The sequence below is a fragment of the Lagenorhynchus albirostris genome, chromosome 5 (genome assembly GCF_949774975.1).
Source record: "Lagenorhynchus albirostris chromosome 5, mLagAlb1.1, whole genome shotgun sequence".
NCBI classification, from domain to species: Eukaryota; Metazoa; Chordata; class Mammalia; order Artiodactyla; family Delphinidae; genus Lagenorhynchus; species Lagenorhynchus albirostris.
Genome location: NC_083099.1, coordinates 61,530,544 through 61,550,605, shown reverse-complemented (window position 1 = coordinate 61,550,605; position 20,062 = coordinate 61,530,544). Strand labels below are relative to the sequence as shown.

Sequence of the window (20,062 nt, the reverse complement as noted above, 5' to 3'; positions counted from 1 at the left end):
TGATGTTGACCCACATGACTTTAATCAACTAAAGCTTGGACTCTATCAATCGTGGCCCCAATTCTATGCTGAATTCTCCTCTGCTCAAGCCCCTTCATGAATATGCATGTACCCTTAACTTAAAACTTCCCCAAGTTTGCTGTTTGGGGGAGACACTATTTTAGGAAAGATCCCCAGTGTTCTCCTTACTTGCTGCAAGTAATAAATCTTTCCTTTTCGCGAAAAAAAAAAAAATTAAGTACAATTTTTAAAGTAATAGAAGTCTACTAATGAGGAGAACAGAAACCTTTTTATTTTGCAGGGGGAAGAACTCCAATTAATTTTGATTAATTGGGGTTCAAAGTTCATGTTTCCTATCATCAAAATCAATTGCACATGTCCATGTGTTAATGCTGATCTGTAATGAAATTTTACATTTTATTGCAAAAGAACCATCTGTAATGAGATTTTGTATTTCATTTTTGATTATGTCTTTTCAAACAGGCAGTATATTAAAGCATATTATCACTGAATAATAAACACAATTCTTTGCCACCTAATTTGATAATAATCAACACTCCACTATGCTTTAAGAGTGTGATATTAAAATTCCATTTTTCTTTTCATGTTTGGACATGATGGTTAAATACAGATAATAAAAATATACTAAAATGTCATACGGCAAAATGTGTGGCACGGAAAACATTAACAAGTTATAATTGTGTCGCTGTGATTTGTAGTATATATCAAGCAGCAGTGAGAAATGAGAAAGGTGCTTTATAAGGTCTCTGTCCCAATTACTCAACTGTGCTGTTATAGTGCAAAAGCCTTCACTGATGATGTGTAAATGAACAAATGTGGCTCTGTTCCAATAAAACTTTATTTACAGACACCGAACTTTTAATTTCATGTAATTTTCACACCATGAAATATTACTCTTCTTTGACTTCTTTTTCATCCATTAAAAAATGTAAAAATTATTTTGAGCTCATGGGCTGTAAAAAAGGCAGTAGGCCATATTTGGGCCCATGGGCCATAGCTTGCTGGCCCCTGAACTCCATGATACAGATAATTATATTCTTACCTTCTGGCAAGCTGCCTCAACTTTTCAGCACATTCACTGTCTGACGTCTGGTTTATAAGTTCAAGGATGTTCATGGTTCTGTGAAAATGTCCACATGACAAACTCACACTAACAGCTGTTTCATGTTTATCTCCAGTAAGTACCCATACTTTGATACCAGCCATTCTCAATGCTTCAATAGTTTCTCGAACTTTATCTTGTAGTCTGAAAATAAAAGAAACAAAATTAGTAGTAGAGAACATTTTTTTGACTGTATTTAAAGTATGAATCACAAAGTAAAGTAAGGTAATTCCGAACTCCTTAACCTAGGGATGTTATAGTATAGTAATATAATTGAATTTTTTTCCATTAGGGAAAAAATAGGAATAACCAAATTAGTGACCACCTGGCTAATATAAAATCTACAACTGTGTGCTAACACGTTTGTCACAATGGGAATTCCAGAGTTGTGAGGCATTTTAGGTGACAGATACTAAATGATCGCTTGGGTCAATACTGCCTTAATGAGAACATTTGTGCATTCTCACAATTGTAAAGTTTCCTTCCCTTCATTTTGGTTACTGATAATACTACTGTAAATGTATTTGGTTTTTTGAAGCTCACAGGGTATTGATATGTTGGAGCACTATGTAAACTTAAATGTAAAATCTACAACTTCATATTTTAAGAGTGTATCTTCAAAGCTGATTTTTATAGAACCAACTAACTATATAGTCTTCATAAACTCATTTTCTTAGAAAGTCTTAAATTTCAAATTAGAAGATTTTCTCCTTTTTCGGCAAGAAAATCTCTTACCTCATTAGTTCAAAATTCAGACTGTGGACAATAATGGTCTACATATAACCTCAGGGAGTCTCATAAATCTCATGAGGACAACTGAAAAGTAAATGAAACCCTAGATTTTAAAAAATGCAAGCACCTTTAGATCTAGCGGGTAGAGAAAAACGTAACAATAGGCTTAATTTGTAGAATTCAATTTAATTCAAGAAACTGTGAAACACACATGGAGAGAGATGCTGGGAACAAAGGCAAAGAATAAGTAGACCTCAAGGAATTCATAGGCTAACAGAGGAGAAAGTCTTCAACAAATAATATACTGCCTACAAAACTACTACAACAGAACTACCTACAAAACATGGAGGCTTTCCAAACGAGAGAATTTTTAATACTATTAGGGGTTAGGAAAGGTCTTCCTGGAGTGGGGGTGATATATGAACTATGGTTTATGAATAGGTATTCACAGATGGATAAGGGAAGAATGATCCAGGCAGAAAGCACAGCCTTGCCAACGAAAAAAGTCACAAAATAGAACACTTTTAACTATAGCTGTCGTTCAGAGAACTAGACAGTTTGGTACTGTTGAAATGTAAAGTGGAAGGGGGCAGTGGTAAGAGGTGAGGCTGGAGAATTAAGCAGGAACTTAAAATCTTTGTATGGAACACTGAGGAATAGTCTAAAAACTCCAGACTACAGGCAAAACTATACATGGCTGTATTCTTTCAACTATTTCAGATAGCTGGCTAGAACAAAAATTATATATATGGACTGGGAAAAATTAAGGCTTTAATTCTCTATTTTCATTTTAAATATATTAAGTATAAAAATGTTAAAAAATAGAATTTGTCATAAATTAGAAACACTTGGCTAGAAAAATTCTTATGAGAGAAAAATGATATTGCCTATTTGTCTGATACTTACTTGTCTTCTACTGCTGTAGCTCCCAGTAATATCAGGTCTTTCTCTATGAACTGGAAGACATCTGCCAATTTCTCTTCCCGTTGCTGCAAGGCAGTCCTGGCTTCAAATAAATGTCTATCTATTTCCTCATACTCCTTAGGTGTAAACTCTCTATAGGCCATACACAGAGTTCTTAGCCCTTTCTAAAATAGGAAAATTAAAGACAAAAATTGAACAAAGATAACTAATGGGGAATTAAGAAGTCACTGAAATAAACTGAGGACCCCATTACCAAAATTCAACTATAAATAATTTAAAAAGTACTATCATCTAGTGATAGGAAATAAATAAACTGTCACAAAACCCTAGTTATCTGAGTTATGGGACACATATTATCATAGCTCTTGCAATTTTTGATGAGTTCCTAAACAGTTGCTCAAAAAAATTAAGGTCATTGAATTGTAGAACATTAGAGCCTAGACAGGATCATAAAGACGATCTACCTGTGATTTTAAATATGTTTTACCAGGAAAGCCAAAAAGTTCTATAATGGTACCTTTAGGATTGTCAAGAGAGAGGCAGCCCCAGGTTCTTCTCTCCTGTTTTAACCACTACAACTCCACTTTTATCTATTTATTTTTTTTAGACAATTTTTTTAAAAGTCTTTATCGAATTTGTTACAATACGGCTTCTGTTTTATGTGTTTTTTTTGGTTTTTTGGCCGCAAGGCATGTGGGATCTTCCCGAGCAGGGATTGAACCTGCATTGGAAGGTGAAGTCTTAACCACTGGACTGGCAGGGAAGTCCCCACTTTTATCTACTTTAAAAGAACTTTTTTTTAAGCAAAGGGAACTATAATTTCCTGAGGGTTCATGATATGACAAATTCACATTTCAAATAAAGAAGCCTGTAAAGTGGTCATTATCAACCAACCAATACTTTCTAGAGCCACTGAATGAATGATTTTAAATTGTATCATTATACCTTTACTGGTGAATTGGAATTTCACAAAACTTAGGAATATATATTTGATTATCTGATTCTACCAGGTGTAAACTTTTCTTATGGTGTTAATATTTGGAAGTTGGTATCTAAATCTGAAAGCTTACAAAAGTTCTTTTTCTTGCAACACATTTTCCTCAGAAAAACCCAAAATAAATGTTCTAATAGCAGGACTCAGAAAGGAAAAGTTTTAAAATACTATATGACACTACTTAGCAGATTTCTAAATGTTGTCATTCCTTGATTTACAAATGACCTACACCTATAAACACCTGCTTCTCTTAAATAACAGTTAAGAGACTATGAGAGTTACTAAATTAATTAATTCCACAACAAACATTTATTGAGTGCCAACTACGTGCCAGCATTTTTCTGGATTAAAATGACAGAAAAGTAGAATAGGACTTCCCTGATGGTGCAGTGGTTAAGAATCTGCCTGCCAATGCAGAGGACACGGGTTCGATCCCTGATCCAGGAAGATTCCACATCTTCCTAGGATGTTGCTTGCCATGGAGCAACTAAGCCCGTGCACCACAACTACTGATCTCACACTCCGCAACTACTGAGACCACATGTTGCAACTACTGAAGCCTGCAAGCCTAGAGCCGGTGCTCCGCAACAAGAGAAGCCACTGCAACGAGAAGTCCACGCACCGCAATGAAGAGTAGCGCCCCCCACTCGCCACAACTAGAGAAAGCCCACAGGCAGCAACGAGGACCCACCGCAGTCCCCGGCCCCCCCCCAAAAAAGTAAAACAATGCCTTTGTTCTTATGGATATTACAGCGTGGTAGATGAACTAGACCATAAACAAATAGAAAGTAATGGGAGAAAAGAAACCATAAGTAAGTAAAGGAGGCAGGTGGGCAGCATTTATAGAAATGCAGAAATGAGAGCTCATGAGGCTCTAAGACTGAGACGGAGCTGCTTAATAAGTTTCCTCTTCACATGAATTGTGGCACTTTGTTTTTGTAAGATTTTCCTATTCTTTTATTGAGGGACATAATTCACGTACCATAATTCACTTTAAAAAGTACAATTCAGTGGTCTTTAGTGTACTCACAAAGTCGTGCAACTGTTATTACTATCTAATTCCAGAACATTTGTGTCACCCCCAAAAGGAATTCCATATTCATTAGCAGACACTTCCCCTTCCCCCCTTTCTCCAGCTCCTGGCAACCACTAATATGCTTTCTGGCTCTATGAATCTGTCTTTTCTGGGTATTTCATATAAATGGAACATGTGGCCTTTTGTGACTGGCTTCTTTCACTTAGCAATCTTTTCAAAGTTCATCCATGATGTAGCATATATCAGTATTTCATTCCTTTTAATGGCCAAATAACATTTTGTTATATGGATATGACACATATCATATATGGATATGACACATCAGTTGATGGACATTTGCGTGTTTCCATTTTTTTGGCTATTAGGAATAAAGCTGCTAAGTACAAGTTTCTGTGTAGATGTATGTTTTCAATTCTCTTGGATGTATACCTAGGAGTGAAATTACCAAGTATATAGTAACCCTATATTACTCTATGTTCTATGAGGAATTGTAAAACTATTTTTGGAAGTGGCCATATCATTTATATTCCCATCAGCAATGTTATCAGGGTTCCAGTTTCTACACATACTTGGGATTTTTGTACGTCTCTTTTTTTTTTTGGTGGGGGGGTCATGCTGCACAGCATGCAGGATCTTAATCCCCCGACCAGCGATGGAACCCATGCCCCCTACAATGGAAGCACGGAGTCTTAACCACTGGACTGCCAGGGAAGTCCCTCCCTTTTTAGTATAGCAATCTGAGTGGTCCTTGTAGCCATAAGTACTCTGGCTGTACTAGGTGCAAAGAGAAGACATATTTTAGCAGGTTAAAAAAGGTCAAATTTTAACCAACGAATGAGGAGCCAACATATAATGTAACAGAACTGCAGAATTTCTATAATTTTTGATAAAATACTAATGCAAAAATGAAACCCCAAATCTTTCATATATATATATATTTTTAGCGGTTTTTAAATTAGAGAAATTTGCACTTACCAAAGCAAATTCATCTACATGAATTCTTGTTTTTTCTATTTCTCCACCTATACATTCCGGGAGAACTGATGATTCGGCTCCTTTAACAAATAAAAGTTTCTCACCTAAAAAGAAAAATGAGTTATTAAGTTCTTAGTATTACATAACTAAAAATTCATGAACATTTAAATTGGTTACCTGAAGGTGCCTGAACAATTACACTCATTCTTCTACGATCTGAATTAAATTCCAGAATATGAAGCAGTTTGTACCTAAGGAAGAAAAAATAAGAAAGACAAAATCTGTACTTTTTTGAATATTAAGTGAATATTTGGAAAGAATCCCTATAAAAGATAAAATGGTTAATTTAGAACAAGAAATTAATCTCAGTTACATTTTTCAAGATGATGGATTATGAGTCATTAATAACACAAGACAGAAAAAGAAGGAACTGACATTTATTAAGTACTTACCAAATGCCACGTACTTTACATACCTTATATCATTTAATACCCATGAGAACCAAACGAGGTAGGTCTTATCTCATTTTACAGGTGAGGACTATTAAACTCAGAAAGATACACTCATTTACCTTAAGTCAAATAAGCATGTGAATGGCACAGCAAGGAATGGAATACATATCTGCCCAGCTTCATGTTTTTCCTCACTAAAAAAGGTGACTGATTCTCAACTCTTTTTTCTGCCTAAACACACCTGAGAAATACGAACACTCACATTAGTAACAGAGGCTCATTACAGCAGTGATTCTGAACCTACGACAGGGCATGTGTGTGCAGTTGGGGGACACAAAGGCCTCTCTAGGGAGCTGTAAAAGAATTTGTGTGGATGGGTCAGGTGTGGATTGAAAAGTCTTCTAGATGAATTTATACAATGATGTACATATGGAATGTTTTGGCACATCTCAAAGAAAAACACTGAGTAGAATGGTTTATAAGTTGATAAAATGAGCTAGACAGGCTCCCAGATAAAAGTAGCCAAAGACTGGGCACTATTTAGTTCAGAAAAGCATAGTCTGGAAAAGCACAAGTGGAGCTGAGATATGATCAGAAATGATAAAACCACGAAAGATATGAATGTGATAAGAATGGACTAATTTATCAAACAGAGGAAATACTGGAAATAATACAACAGTTCCTTAATGTTTGAAAGATAAAAATCATAGGAAAGATGAGGAAGTTTTTATTTAGTGAGTAGAAATTTACAAAACTCATTATCCTAAGAATGTGTAAAAATAAACACATAAGTAAATTCAAGAACCATTAAGCTAAAATACAGATGAAAGTTTCAGAGTATTATACTGTTACTACCATGATGAGATACAATGTAATACTGACATCATTCTAGAGCAGGTGTCAGTAAACTTTTCCTGTAAGGGGCCAGACAGTAAATACTTTAGGCTTTGAAGACCATATATGATCTCTGCTGCATATTTTTTTTGCTTTGGAAAACACTTTAAAAATGTAATTTAGGGGGCTTCCCTGGTGGTGCAGTGGTTGAGAGTCCGCCTGCCGATGCAGGGGACGCGGGTTCGTGCCCTTGTCCAGGAAGATCCCACATACCGCGGAGCGGCTGGGCTCCTGAGCCATGGCCACTGAGCCTGCTTGTCCGGAGCCTGTGCTCCGCAACGGGAGAGGCCACAACAGTGAGAGGCCCGCATACCGCAAAAAAAAAAAAAAAAAAATGTAATTTAGTTTGCAGGCTGTAGGCCAGATCTGGTTTCTGGGTCATAGTTTACCAATTCCTGTTCTATAGTAAACACTTAATATATAGAAAATTACAATATAGAAAAAAATTACCGTTCCAGTTTTCCAAGTGTTTTAACTTCCATAGTTTCTCCAGAATTGCCAATAAATACAATGCCAAATCTAGGGAATAAAAGGAGAAAGAAATATAAGATTTAAAGGATGATATTTTATAATTCACAATATAACTAACTTGAATAAAATCATTTAAAATATAAGTTTAAGATGTATTTTAAAGTTATTTCCTTTGAGTATAGGATTATTTTTAAGAACTTGAAGGATGACAGTAGATCCAAAACAATACATACACAAGTATTTCTCACAAATTATATTGTTCATATTTCACAGTAACCAGACTTTTAAAGAGATCTCTTCAAAATATGACTTAATGCAAGCCTGACAACAAAATTAATGACATTTCAAATTCTCATTTAAAATACTTTTATGTGTAAATATACATATAAATAAAATACCTTTATGTGTAAAAAAAGTGTAAAAATAAAATAAAATACCTTTATGTTTCTCAATTTTGTCTGAGAATTTAAAATTATGTTCTTGCATTTTCACATTTTCATTTAAAAGGTATTTTTCTGAAGATTTGAAAATTAAACTTAAACTACCTTGCAGCAGCTTCCACGAGAGCCTTTTCATCTGGTGAAGATGCATAGTACTCCAACTGGGAGGGTGCAAGGTTGGTTTGCCAGGGACCATCACCAATTCCATCAGTCTGAACACTGCTAATCTGCACAGTGTGACAGAGACTGACTGCTTTAAAGAAGAGATCATGTTCTTTAATCTGTAGAAACATAATTAATATTCATAATAAAATATACCAATACCAAAAAACATGTAGGAACATGTAGGAAACCAGAAACAAAATTCTAAAAAATGCCAATACAGCTCATAATTTGATAAACTAAGACGTAGAACCAGAGTGCTACAATTTTGAATTGCATAAATAACAGCTGGTTGCTTCTGAATCCCAAGAGTAAAATGTCACATTTGCTTATGACCCTTCAACATCTGAGTATATTTTTAGGAGGCATAAACAAATTGCAAGTAAAGGTGAAAACTCTTTTGTGGAAGAACTGAGATCTCAAAAACTCTATTAAGCTCTATTCCTTAACAAAGTCCTCTTTATTTCAAGGCAGAAAGGGCTTTCTTTAACTTAGTCCCGTTTAAATACCCAGAGAACTAAAGTAGATGCATACACACACACACACACACACACACTTTTTTTTTTTTGCGGTACGTGGGCCTCTCACTGTTGTGGCCTCTCCCGCTGCGGAGCATAGGCTCCAGACGCGCAGGCTCAGCGGCCATGGCTCACGGACCCAGCCGCTCCACGGCATGTGGGATCTTCCCGGACCAGGGCACAAACCCACATCCCCTGCATCGGCAGGCGGACTCTCAACCACTGCGCCACCAGGGAAGCCCTATATATATTTTTTTAGTGGAACATTTTATTTATTTATTTATTTTTAATAGATCTTTATTGGAGTATAATTGCTTCACAATACTGTGTTACTTTCTGTTGCACAACAAAGCGAATCAGCCATACGTATACACATGTCCCCATATCCGCTTCCTCTTGAGCCTCCCTCCCTAAAGTAGATGCATATTAAGTGACAAACTGGCTTATGACTATAAATTTTCAGTGCTGAATCAAAGGCTAAACATTTCAAATGTATATTCCTTGCCCCACTAACACTTAAACTTTTTCTCCTACAACCCACCAACTAACAAAGAATTACTATTTCAAATGAAACTCCTATTTATTAACTTAAAAATTGCTTACTAGTTCAGTTTCATTTTCAGGACTGGTTCTGAAAGAGGAACTGGTTGCAAGATGGGATAAGTTGTTAAGATGGGATAAACTACTAAGATAAGATAAGTTTCCATCTGAAGAGTCTGGTGTTGGTCCTTCAGATACAAGTCTACCATTGATTTCTTGGTATTTTATACCATTAATTGAACATTCCCGAAACTGCATCTCGTTTTCGGTCAGTGTACCAGTTTTGTCTGTAAACACATACTCGACCTAGAAATAGAAAACAAAAGAAAACAAACCTTTATGTTCAGGGCATTATGTTAAACAAAAAAACTTTGTACTCTGGCTCCTGAAGTTGTTTACCTATTAACATTGATATACTCATGTTAAAAGTCTTACTTATAATCTGAGCACAAGCAAATAATTAAAGATGCCACAGAAACAAAACAGGGTAATACAAAATATTTAAAATCTATATACTCTTTGAAGTCTGTGGCATCTTTAGGTTCATGTTCATCTGTAGAGTTGACTGATAATTTCTGCTGAACAAGCAGGAGAAATACGAACTGCAGTTATTCTCTCTGGGTAAACTGAGGAAAAGTCAATACTGATATTTGGGGATAACCCCCAAAAACAGCTGGGCTGCCAGGCTTTTCTAGGGAAAACTTTTGGACTTGTAAAGAAAACCAAAGATTAGCATTCATTTGAGGATATCCCCTTACATGAAAAGGCAAAGAGAGTCTAAAACAAATGACAGGCAGTTCCACGATAACACTGTCTTGAAAACACAAGAACTTATTACAATGAGACTGATATATAAGGGAACAATTTGAGCATAATATGAACTTTGCGTTTGATTATGAACAGTTTCATCTGTGAGAAACACTAGGTGAACACAGAAAACTGCATCCAGTATACATGAAATATACAAACCTCAAACAGCTAGCAGCTACTTCAGGTCGCCATGTGTGTTATGAGCCATAACCATTCACATCTGGTATCATACTTTCCTTCTGTTTTCAGACAACCTTCCTTCCAATACTTCACAATAACACACAAATTGCAATACTTCTGATGGCCACTTTCACAAGAAAACTTCAGGTCATTTTCAAGATAAAGTGCCATATTTATTGTAGTATTTATGTATTTCTTAATAATCTAGCAAGTCCTGTTGTCATTAGGTTCTTATCTTTTTTGTTGTTTTTTGCGGTAAGCAGGCCTCTCTCACCACTGTGGCCTCTCCCGTTACGGAACACAGGCTCCAGACGCGCAGGCTCAGCGGCCATGGCTCACGGGCCCAGCCACTCTGCAGCATGTGGGATCCTCCCGGACCGGGGCACGAACCCGCGCCCCTGCATCGGCAGGCGGACCCCCCAACCACTGCGCCACCAGGGAGGCCCTTATTTTTTTATTTTAAATGTGTTACTGACAAAGTTTTTGTTGTATCCCAATTCCATTTTCCCATAAGCCCTGTGTGTTTTGTTTTTTTTTTTTTTTGCGGTACACGGGCCTCTCACCGTTGTGGCCTTCTCCCGTTGCGGAGCACAGGCTTACGGATGCGCAGGCTCAGCGGCCATGGCTCACGGGCCCAGCCACTCTGCGGCATGTGGGATCTTCCCGGACCGGGGCATGAACCCGTGTCCCCTACATCGGCAGGCGGACTCCCAACCACTGCACCACCAGGGAAGCCCAGCCCTGTGGTTTTTACTAAGTAATTTTGCATAGCACAGTGATTTTAGGAATGCATATGTCACATTACAGCGGAACTGATGTACTGAGAAAGGAACTAGGAAAAAACTGAGAAAATGCAACTAGCAGAAGGCTTTAAAGAAACTGTCATTAATATCCTCAAAGAGGTGAAAGAACAGATTATATTCAAGAAACAAGAATAAGATGTAATTAAAAGACGACCATTCTGGGAATTCCCTGGCTGTGCAGTGGTTAGGACTCTGCGTTTCCACTGCGGGGACATGGGTTCGATCCCTAGTAGGGGAACTGAGATCCCGCAAGCTGTGTGGCCAAAAAAAAAAAAAAAAAAAAGACCATTCAGATATACTAGGATATTAGAAATTAAAAACATTACAATACAAATAAAAGAAATCAAAAGATAGGTGGAACCAGAGGGCAGACGGCAGAAGCAAGAAGAACTACAATCCTGCAGCCTGTGTAAAAAAACCACATTCACAGAAAGACAAGATGAAAAGGCGGAGGGCTATGTACCAGATGAAGGAACAAGATAAAAACCCAGAAAAACAACTAAATGAAGTGTAGATAGGCAACCTTCCAAAAATAAATTTCAGAATAATGATAGTGAAGATGATCCAGGACCTTAGAAAAAGAATGGAGGCAAAGATCGAGAAGATGCAAGAAATGTTTAACAAAGACCTAGAAGAATTAAAGAACAAACAAACAGAGATGAACAATACAATAAATGACAATGAAAACTACACTAGAAGGAATCAATAGCAGAATAACTGAGGCAGAAGAACAGATAAGTGACCTGGAAGACAGAATGGTGGAATTCACTGCTGTGGAACAGAACTAAAGAAAAAAGAATGAAAAGAAATGAAGACAGCCTAAGAGACCTCTGGGACAACATTAAACGTAACAACATTCGCATCATAAGGGTCGCAGAAGAAGAGAGAGAGAAAGAACCAGAGAAAATATCTGAAGAGATTATAGTCAAAAACTTCCCTAACATGGGAAAGGAAATAGCCACCCGAGTCCAGGAAGCGCAGCGAGTCCCATACAGGATAAACCCAAGGAGAAACACGCCGAGGCACATAGTAATCAAATTGGCAAAAATTAAAGACAAAGAAAAATTATCAAAAGCAGCAAGGGAAAAACGACAAATAACATACAAGGGAACTACCATAAGGTTAACAGCTGATTTCTCAGCAGAAACTCTATAAGCCAGAAGGGAGTGGCATGATCTGCTTAAAGTGATGAAAGGGAAGAACCTACAGCCAAGATTACTCTACCCAGCAAGGATCTCATTCAGATTCGATGGAGAAATCAAAAGCTTTACAAATAAGCAAAAGCTAAGACAATTCAGCACCACCAAACCAGCTTTACAACAAATGCTAAAGGAACTTCTCTAAGCGGGAAACAAAAGAGAAGAAAAGGACCTACAAAAACAAACCCAAAACAATTCAGAAAATGGTCAGAGGAACACACATATCGATAATTACCTTAAACATGAATGGATTCAATGCTCCAACCAAAAGACACAGGCTTGCTGAATGGATACAAAAACAAGACCCGTATATATGCCTGTCTACAAAAGACGCACTTCAGACCTAGGGACACATACAGACTGAAAGTGAGGGGATGTAAAAAGATATTCCATGCAAATGGAAACCAAAAGAAAGCTGGTATATCAATACTCATATCAGATAAATAGACTTTAAAATAATGTTACAAGAGACAAGGAAGGACACTACATAATGATCAAGGTATCGATCCAAGAAGAAGATATAACATTACAAATATATATGCACCCAACATAGGAGCACCTCAATACATAAGGCAACTGCTAACAGCTATAAAAGAGAAAATCGACAGTAACACAATAATAGTGGGGGACTTTAACACCTCACTTACACCAATGGGCAGATGATCCAAAATGAAAATAAATAAGGAAACAGAAGCTTTAAATGACACAAAAGACCAGATAGCATTAATTGATATTTATAGGACATTCCATCCAAAAATAGCAGATTACACTTTCTTCTCAAGTGCGCATGAACATTCTCCAGGATAGATCACATATTGGGTCACAAAGCAAGCCTCAGTAAACTTAAGAAAATTGAAATCATATCAAGCATCTTTTCTGACCACAACACTATGAGATTAGAAATGAATTACAGGGGAAAAAAACGTAAAAAACACAAACACATTGAGGCTAAACAATACGTTACTAAATAACCAAGAGATTACTGAAGAAATCAAAGAGGAAATCAAAAAATACCTACAGACAAATGACAATGAAAACACGACGATCCAAAACCTATGGGATGCAGCAAAAGCAGTTCTAAGAAGGAAGTTTATAGCTATAAAAGCCAACCTCAAGAAACAAGAAAAATCTCAAGTAAACAATCTAACCTTACACCCAAAGGAACTAGAGAAAGAAGAACAAACAAAACCCAGAGTTAGCAGAAGGAAAGAAATAATAAAAATCAGAGCAGAAATAAATGAAATAGAAACAAAGAAAACAATAGCAAAGATCCAATAAAACTAAAAGCTGGTTCTTTGAGAAGATAAACAAAATCGATAAACCATTAGCCAGACTCATCAAGAAAAAGAGGGAGAGGACTCAGATCAATAAAATTAGAAATGAAAAAGGAGAAGTTACAACAGACACCACAGAAATACAAAGCATCCTAAGAGACTACTACAAGCAACTCTATGCCAATAAAATGGACAACCTGGAAGAAATGGACAAATTCTTAGAAAGGTATAACCTTCCAAGACTGAACCAGGAAGAAACAGAAAATATGCACAGACCAATCACAAGTAATGAAATTGAAACTGTGATTAAAAGTCTTCCAACATGGGCTTCCCTGATGGCACAGTGGTTGAGAGTCCGCCTGCCGATGCCGGGGATAAGGGTTCGTGCCCCGGTCCGGGAAGATCCCATGCCACAGAGCGGCTGGGACCGTGAGCTATGGCCGCTGAGCCTGCGCGTTTGGAGCCTGTGCTCTGCAACAGGAGAGGCCACAATAGTGAGAGGCCCACGTACCGAAAAAAAAAAAAAAATCTTCCAACAAACCAAAGTCCAGGACCAGACGGCTTCACAGGTGAATTCTATCAAACGTTTAGAGAAGAGTTAACATCCATCCTTCTCATACTTTTCCAAAAAACTGCAGAGGAAGGAGCACTCCCAAACTCATTCTACGAGGCCACCATCACCCTGATATGAAAACCAAACAAAGATACCACAAAAAAAGAAAATTACAGACCAATATCACTGATAAATATAGATGCAAAAATCCTAACAAAATACCAGCAAACAGAATCCAACAACACATTAAAAGGATCATACACCACGATCACGTGGGATTTATCCCAGGGATGCAAGGATTCTTCAATATACGCAAATCAATCAATGGGATACACCATATTAACAAACTGAAGAACAAAAACCATGATCATCTCAGTAGATGCAGAAAAAGCTTTTGACAAAATTCAACACCCATTTATGATAAAAACTCTCCCGAAAGTGGGCATAGAGGGAACCTACCTCAACTAATAAAGGCCATATATGACAAACCCACAGAAAACATCATTCTCAATGGTGAAAAACTGAAAGCATTTCCTCTAAGATCAAGAACGAGACAAGGATGTCCACTCTCACCACTATTATTCAACATAGTTTTGGAAGTCCTAACCATGGCAATCAGAGAAGAAAAAGAAATAAAAGGAATACAAATTGGAAAAGAAGAAGTAAAACTGTCACTGTCTGCAGATGACATGAGACTATAAATACAGAATCCTAAAAATGCTACCAGAAAAATACTAGAGCTCATCAATAAATTTGGTAAAGTTGCAGGATACAAATTAATGCACAGAAATCTCTTGCATTCGTATACACTAATGATGAAAAATCTGAAAGAGAAATTATGGAAACACCCCCATTTACCACTGCAACAAAAAGAATAAAATATCTAGGAATAAACCTACCTAGGGAGACAAAAGACCTGTATACAGAAAACTATAAGACACTGATGAAAGAAATTAAAGATGATACCAACAGATGGAGAGATATAGCATGTTCTTGGACTGGAAGAATCAATAGTGAAAATGACTCTACTACCCAAAGCAATCTACAGATTCAATGCAATCCCTATCAAATTACCAATGGCACTTTTTACGGAACTAGAACAAATCATCTTAAAATTTGTATGGAGACACAAAAGACCCCGAATAGCCAAAGCAGTCTTGAGGGGAAAAAACGGAGCTGGAGGAATCAGACTCCCTGACCTCAGACTATACTACAGAGCTACAGTAATCAAGACGATATGGTACTGGCACAAAAACAGAAATACAGATCAATGGAACAGGATAGAAAGCCCAGAGATAAACCCACGCAACTATGGTCAACTAATCTATAACAAAGGAGGCAAAGATATATGATGGAGAAAAGACAGTCTCTTCAGTAAGTGGTGCTGGGAAAACTGGACAGCTACATGTAAAAGAATGAAATTAGAACACTTCCTAACACCACACACAAAAATAAACTCAAAATGGATTCGAGACGTAAATGTAAGACCCGACACTATAGAGGAAGACATAGGAAGAACACTCTCTGACATAAATCACAGCAAGATCTTTTTTGATCCACCTCCTAGAGTAATGGAAATAAAAACAAAAATAAACAAATGGGACCTAATGAAACGTCAAAGCTTTTGCACAGCAAAGAAAACCATAAATACGAAAAGACAACCCTCAGAATGGGAGAAAATATTTGCAAACGAATCAACAGACAAAGGATTAATCCCCAAAATATATAAACAGCTCATGCAGCTCAATGTTAAAGAAACAAACAACCCAATCCAAAAATGGGCAGAAGACCTAAATAGACATTTCTCCAAAGAAGACATGCAGATGGCCAAGAAGCACATGAAAAGCTGTTCAACATCACTAATTATTAGAGAAATGCAAATCAAAACTTCAATGAGGCATCACCTCACACCAGTTAGAATGGGCATCATCAGAAAATCTACAAACAACAAATGCTGGAGAGGGTGTGGAGAAAAGGGAACCCTCTTGCACTGTTGGTGGGAATGTAAATTGATACAGCCACTATGGAGAACAATATGGAGGTTCCTTAAAAAAGTAAAAATAGATTTACCATATGATCCAGCAATCCCACTACTGGGTATATACCCAGAGAAAACCATAATTCAAAAAGACACATGCACCCCAATGTTCACTGCAGCACTATTTACAACAGCCAGGTCATGGAAGCAACCTAAACGCCCATCGACAGATGAATGAATAAAGAAGATGTGGTACATATATACAATGGAATATTACTGAGTCATAAGAAGGAACGAAATTGAGTCATTTGTTGAGACGTGGATGGATCTAGAGAGTGTCATACAGAGTGAAGTAAGTCAGAAAGAGAAAAACAAAGATCGTTTATTAATGCATGTATGTGGAACCTAGAAAAATGGTACAGATGAGCCAGTTTGCAGGGCAGAAGTTGAGACACAGATGTAGAGAACAGACATATGGACACCAAGTGAGGAAAACCGCCATGGGGGATGGTGGGGATGGTGGTGTGCTGAATTGGGCGATTGGGATTGACATGTATACACTGATGTGTATAAAATTGATGACTAATAAGAATCTGCAGTATAAAAAACAATGCAAAAAAAAAGATAGGTGGAAAGATAAAGTTCATGAATTCTCCCAAAAAGATTATAAAAACAGAGAAATTAAAATTGAAAGTCAAAGAAATCAGAGAGTCAAGATAAATGATCTGACATCCAAAATAATAAATTTCAAAAGAAAATCCCATAAAACATAAAAAGACACTTTACCAAAGAAATAATATAAGAAAAATTCCTAGAACTGAAGGACTTGTGTTTCCAGGCAAAAAGGGCTCACAGAGTTTATTGCCCAATGAAAGAAAAAAAAAAAGACTCACACCAAGGTATATCATAAAATTTCAGATTCATTGAATAAAGGGAAGATCCTAAAACACTAAACACTTCCAGAGATAAAACAACAGATCACACATAAAGAACTGAGAATCAGAATGGCATTGGATTTCTAAAAAAAACACTGGAAGCTAGAAATAAATGAAGAAATGCTTTTGAAATTTTGAGGAAAAATAATTTCCAACCTGGCATGTGTTACCCAGATAAATTATTTTTTTTAAGATTTGTTTATTATTTATTTATTTTATTAATATTTTATTTTTTGGGGGGCTGTGTTGGGTCTTATCTGCAGCACATGGGATCCTCGTTGAAGCATGCAGGATCTTTCATTACGGTGCGCGGGCTCCTCGTTGGAGTGTGCGGGCTCCTCGCTGGAGTGTGCGAGCTCAGTAGTTGCTGCACGTGGGATCTTAGTTGCCCTGCGGCATGTGGGATCTTAGTTCCCTGACCAGGGATCAAAGCCGCGTCCCCTGCACTGCAAGGCAGATCCCTTACCACTGGACCACCAGTGAAGTCCCTACCCAGCTAAATTACTAATCAAGTGTAAGAAGGGAATAAAGATATTTTCAGACATGCGAAGTTTCAAAGTATTTCCCTGTTATGCATCCTTTTTCAAGAAGTTATTAGATGTGTTCCACAAAAATAAGAGAATAATCAACAGGTGGGAAGACATGGGATCCAGAAGACAGGAAATCCAAAACGGGTGGGAGACAAAGGAAGTTCTAGGGTGATGGAAAAGCAAGCCCACGGTGACAGCAGAGAAGCAGGCCCAGAAAGAAGTCCAAATTGAAGCAGAAAAATAAAAGGCTTCAAAACAGAAAGTCAGCGAGATAACAAGAAAGAGAAAGGAAATCCTAGATTACCTGGTGTGTTTGAATACGTGGAGAGATGGTTCATATACTTGTCAGAGATTTGTTTGTGGTAAATGAAAATTAAGCAAATAAAAAACAGAGCAATTAACTCCAGCAAAACCAAAATACATAAGAAATAAAAATGTAAGTATAGTATTACAAAGAGAACAAGGAATTAGTAAATAATACCAAAGCAGTCCTAATAATGTAAATGAATATTTATTAAATCCCAAATTGTGATTTAACAATACTGGGGTGTCATGGGGAGGCAAAGTTGGTATATGTCTGGGTATGCGTGTGGAAGGAGTAGTGTAGTATTATATGTTTAGATTCCATAGTAAATAATGTCTCAAATTTAAAAATCAAGAAAGAACACTATATAGAAATACAGTGCTAAGTAATGAAAAAAACAGCTTAAGATTCCAAAATGGGAAACAAGAAATTAGGTGTGGAGCAAAGAAAGTGTGGCTGTTTTTTGGTATAAGCCTTGTAATATTTAGTTTTATTAGTCTTTGTACACTTATTATTTTGATAAAAATAACAAATTAGAAAAAAAACGGATCATTTTTACCTGTCCAAGTTCTTCATTCAGATCAGAAGTATTGACTTGAGCTTTCTGATCTGATTCTTCATGATAGAGATCAAGATCCCAGCCAATAAAAAATGATCCAAGAAATTTCTGCATTTCAACTGTCACATATAATGAAATTGGAATGATGAAATTGTAGAGTACCAAAAAAGCAAGGAAGTCTGAAATAAATTTCAGAATCTAGGGGAAAAAAATGATTGCTTGATAAGACAAAAATATGAAGGAAATTATCGGATAGTTTCATATCTCAACAGACCATCAACTATATTCTGAAGCAGAAAAGTCTCATGAAATGAAATTCATTTACTGAATTGTCTTTTTAACAGATTTCCTTTGGTTATTTTATTGCTCATTAGAATCTTGAACAAATTAAAAGAAGAAAGGTTAGAACCAAATTACTTAATTTGTTACTTTTTAGAAGCTACCAGAAAAGCCTGGTGTGACTGAAATTACTTATGACAAAATTATAATTAGAACCTCTGTAGCATACTTACCATTCTATTTCTACACATCAAAATCACAGATAACTAAAAACTGACGGTAATTTTAAAAATGTAAAATAATTGCTAGGCTAGAACTGCTAGAAATTAAAACTCTCAATTACAGATTACACAGGAATAGCCTACTTCAATGGCATAGCAGTTCCACATTTTAAAATATGTTCTGTAAAAGATAAAATACCTAATTGTAAATGATACTGAAAATATGTTCCTGTGATTATCTGCTTTTTGGTCTCTTGACATTCAAACTTATCTTCCAATATTTGCACTTTAATCTAAAGTGAAATTTGGAGAACAATTTACCAAAACTGCACGTTAACTTCTCCTGGTAGTCCATATTTACTCAGTTTAAAACTTTTTATGACATAATTCGTATTTACTTCATACCACCAATATATTGACAGTAAGACTCCTTGAATTATTCTGATAGAAGTGAAAATTCTATTTACATACAGTAAGTAGAATAAAAATTTCAATTTGTATTACTGAAGTGGAATGCCAATACAGATGACTTAAATGTCTGTGATCTCTTTTAATTATTCAAGTCATGCCATAGGGAATATAACTGCTTATGCTGTAAAATGTAAAAAGCATACCAGTACAAACATGCTGGCTACTCTTCACATGCAATAACCTTTTGTCACCCTTCAATAGTGATAGTTTTAGGGATGACAGTGGTCACTCCTATCAGAAGTCACTACCAAAGCATTAAAAGAAATAAAATTTCCAAAGAATAAAATTTTCTTTGTAACAGAGTCAAGAACACCATGAAGTACCTTACTACTATTTCTTTGATGTTCTGTTTTTTGGTTATACCAAGGTTCATCCCATTTTTCTTCAGCTTGCCATGTATATTTCAAGATAGTACTGATGATGGCTTCAGAAATAAGAATTATTAGATAAATTATCAAAAATGTATTCATTGACCTGAAATGAAGAAAGAGAATATAAAATGTATCAATTATATGTTACTATACTCATTTGTTTGGAAATTAACATTGGTATTAAATAAGATACTAAATATCAATATATAAGATATAACGGTAGCTATTTAAAGGACACAGTCTATGTTTTTAAGAAATGACCATTCAATTCAATCCATTTACTAGAAATAAAAGAACAGATACATAAGATTACAAGCATATTTACTATAGTTAA

At 36.3% G+C, this 20,062-nt stretch overlaps 1 protein-coding gene across 10 annotated transcripts in view; it reads right to left on the bottom strand.

The window, feature by feature from the left end:
- ATP11B (ATPase phospholipid transporting 11B (putative)) overlaps positions 1–20,062 on the bottom strand; it is a 134,084-nt gene that overhangs the window by 61,367 nt on the left and 52,655 nt on the right. For all 10 annotated transcript variants that reach the window (XR_009540683.1, XR_009540682.1, XM_060150073.1 and 7 more), the window contains 9 exons: positions 19,681–19,831; positions 18,387–18,584; positions 9,325–9,567; positions 8,147–8,322; positions 7,581–7,649; positions 5,962–6,035; positions 5,785–5,888; positions 2,762–2,943; positions 1,064–1,267 (listed from right to left, as the gene is read on the bottom strand). Coding sequence is in view for 8 of the 10 variants with exons in the window: in XM_060150073.1 (XP_060006056.1) it covers positions 1,064–1,267; positions 2,762–2,943; positions 5,785–5,888; positions 5,962–6,035; positions 7,581–7,649; positions 8,147–8,322; positions 9,325–9,567; positions 18,387–18,584; positions 19,681–19,831 (1,401 nt within the window). In the remaining 2 variants the exon portion in view is untranslated. The remainder of the gene's footprint in view (positions 1–1,063; positions 1,268–2,761; positions 2,944–5,784; positions 5,889–5,961; positions 6,036–7,580; positions 7,650–8,146; positions 8,323–9,324; positions 9,568–18,386; positions 18,585–19,680; positions 19,832–20,062) is intronic.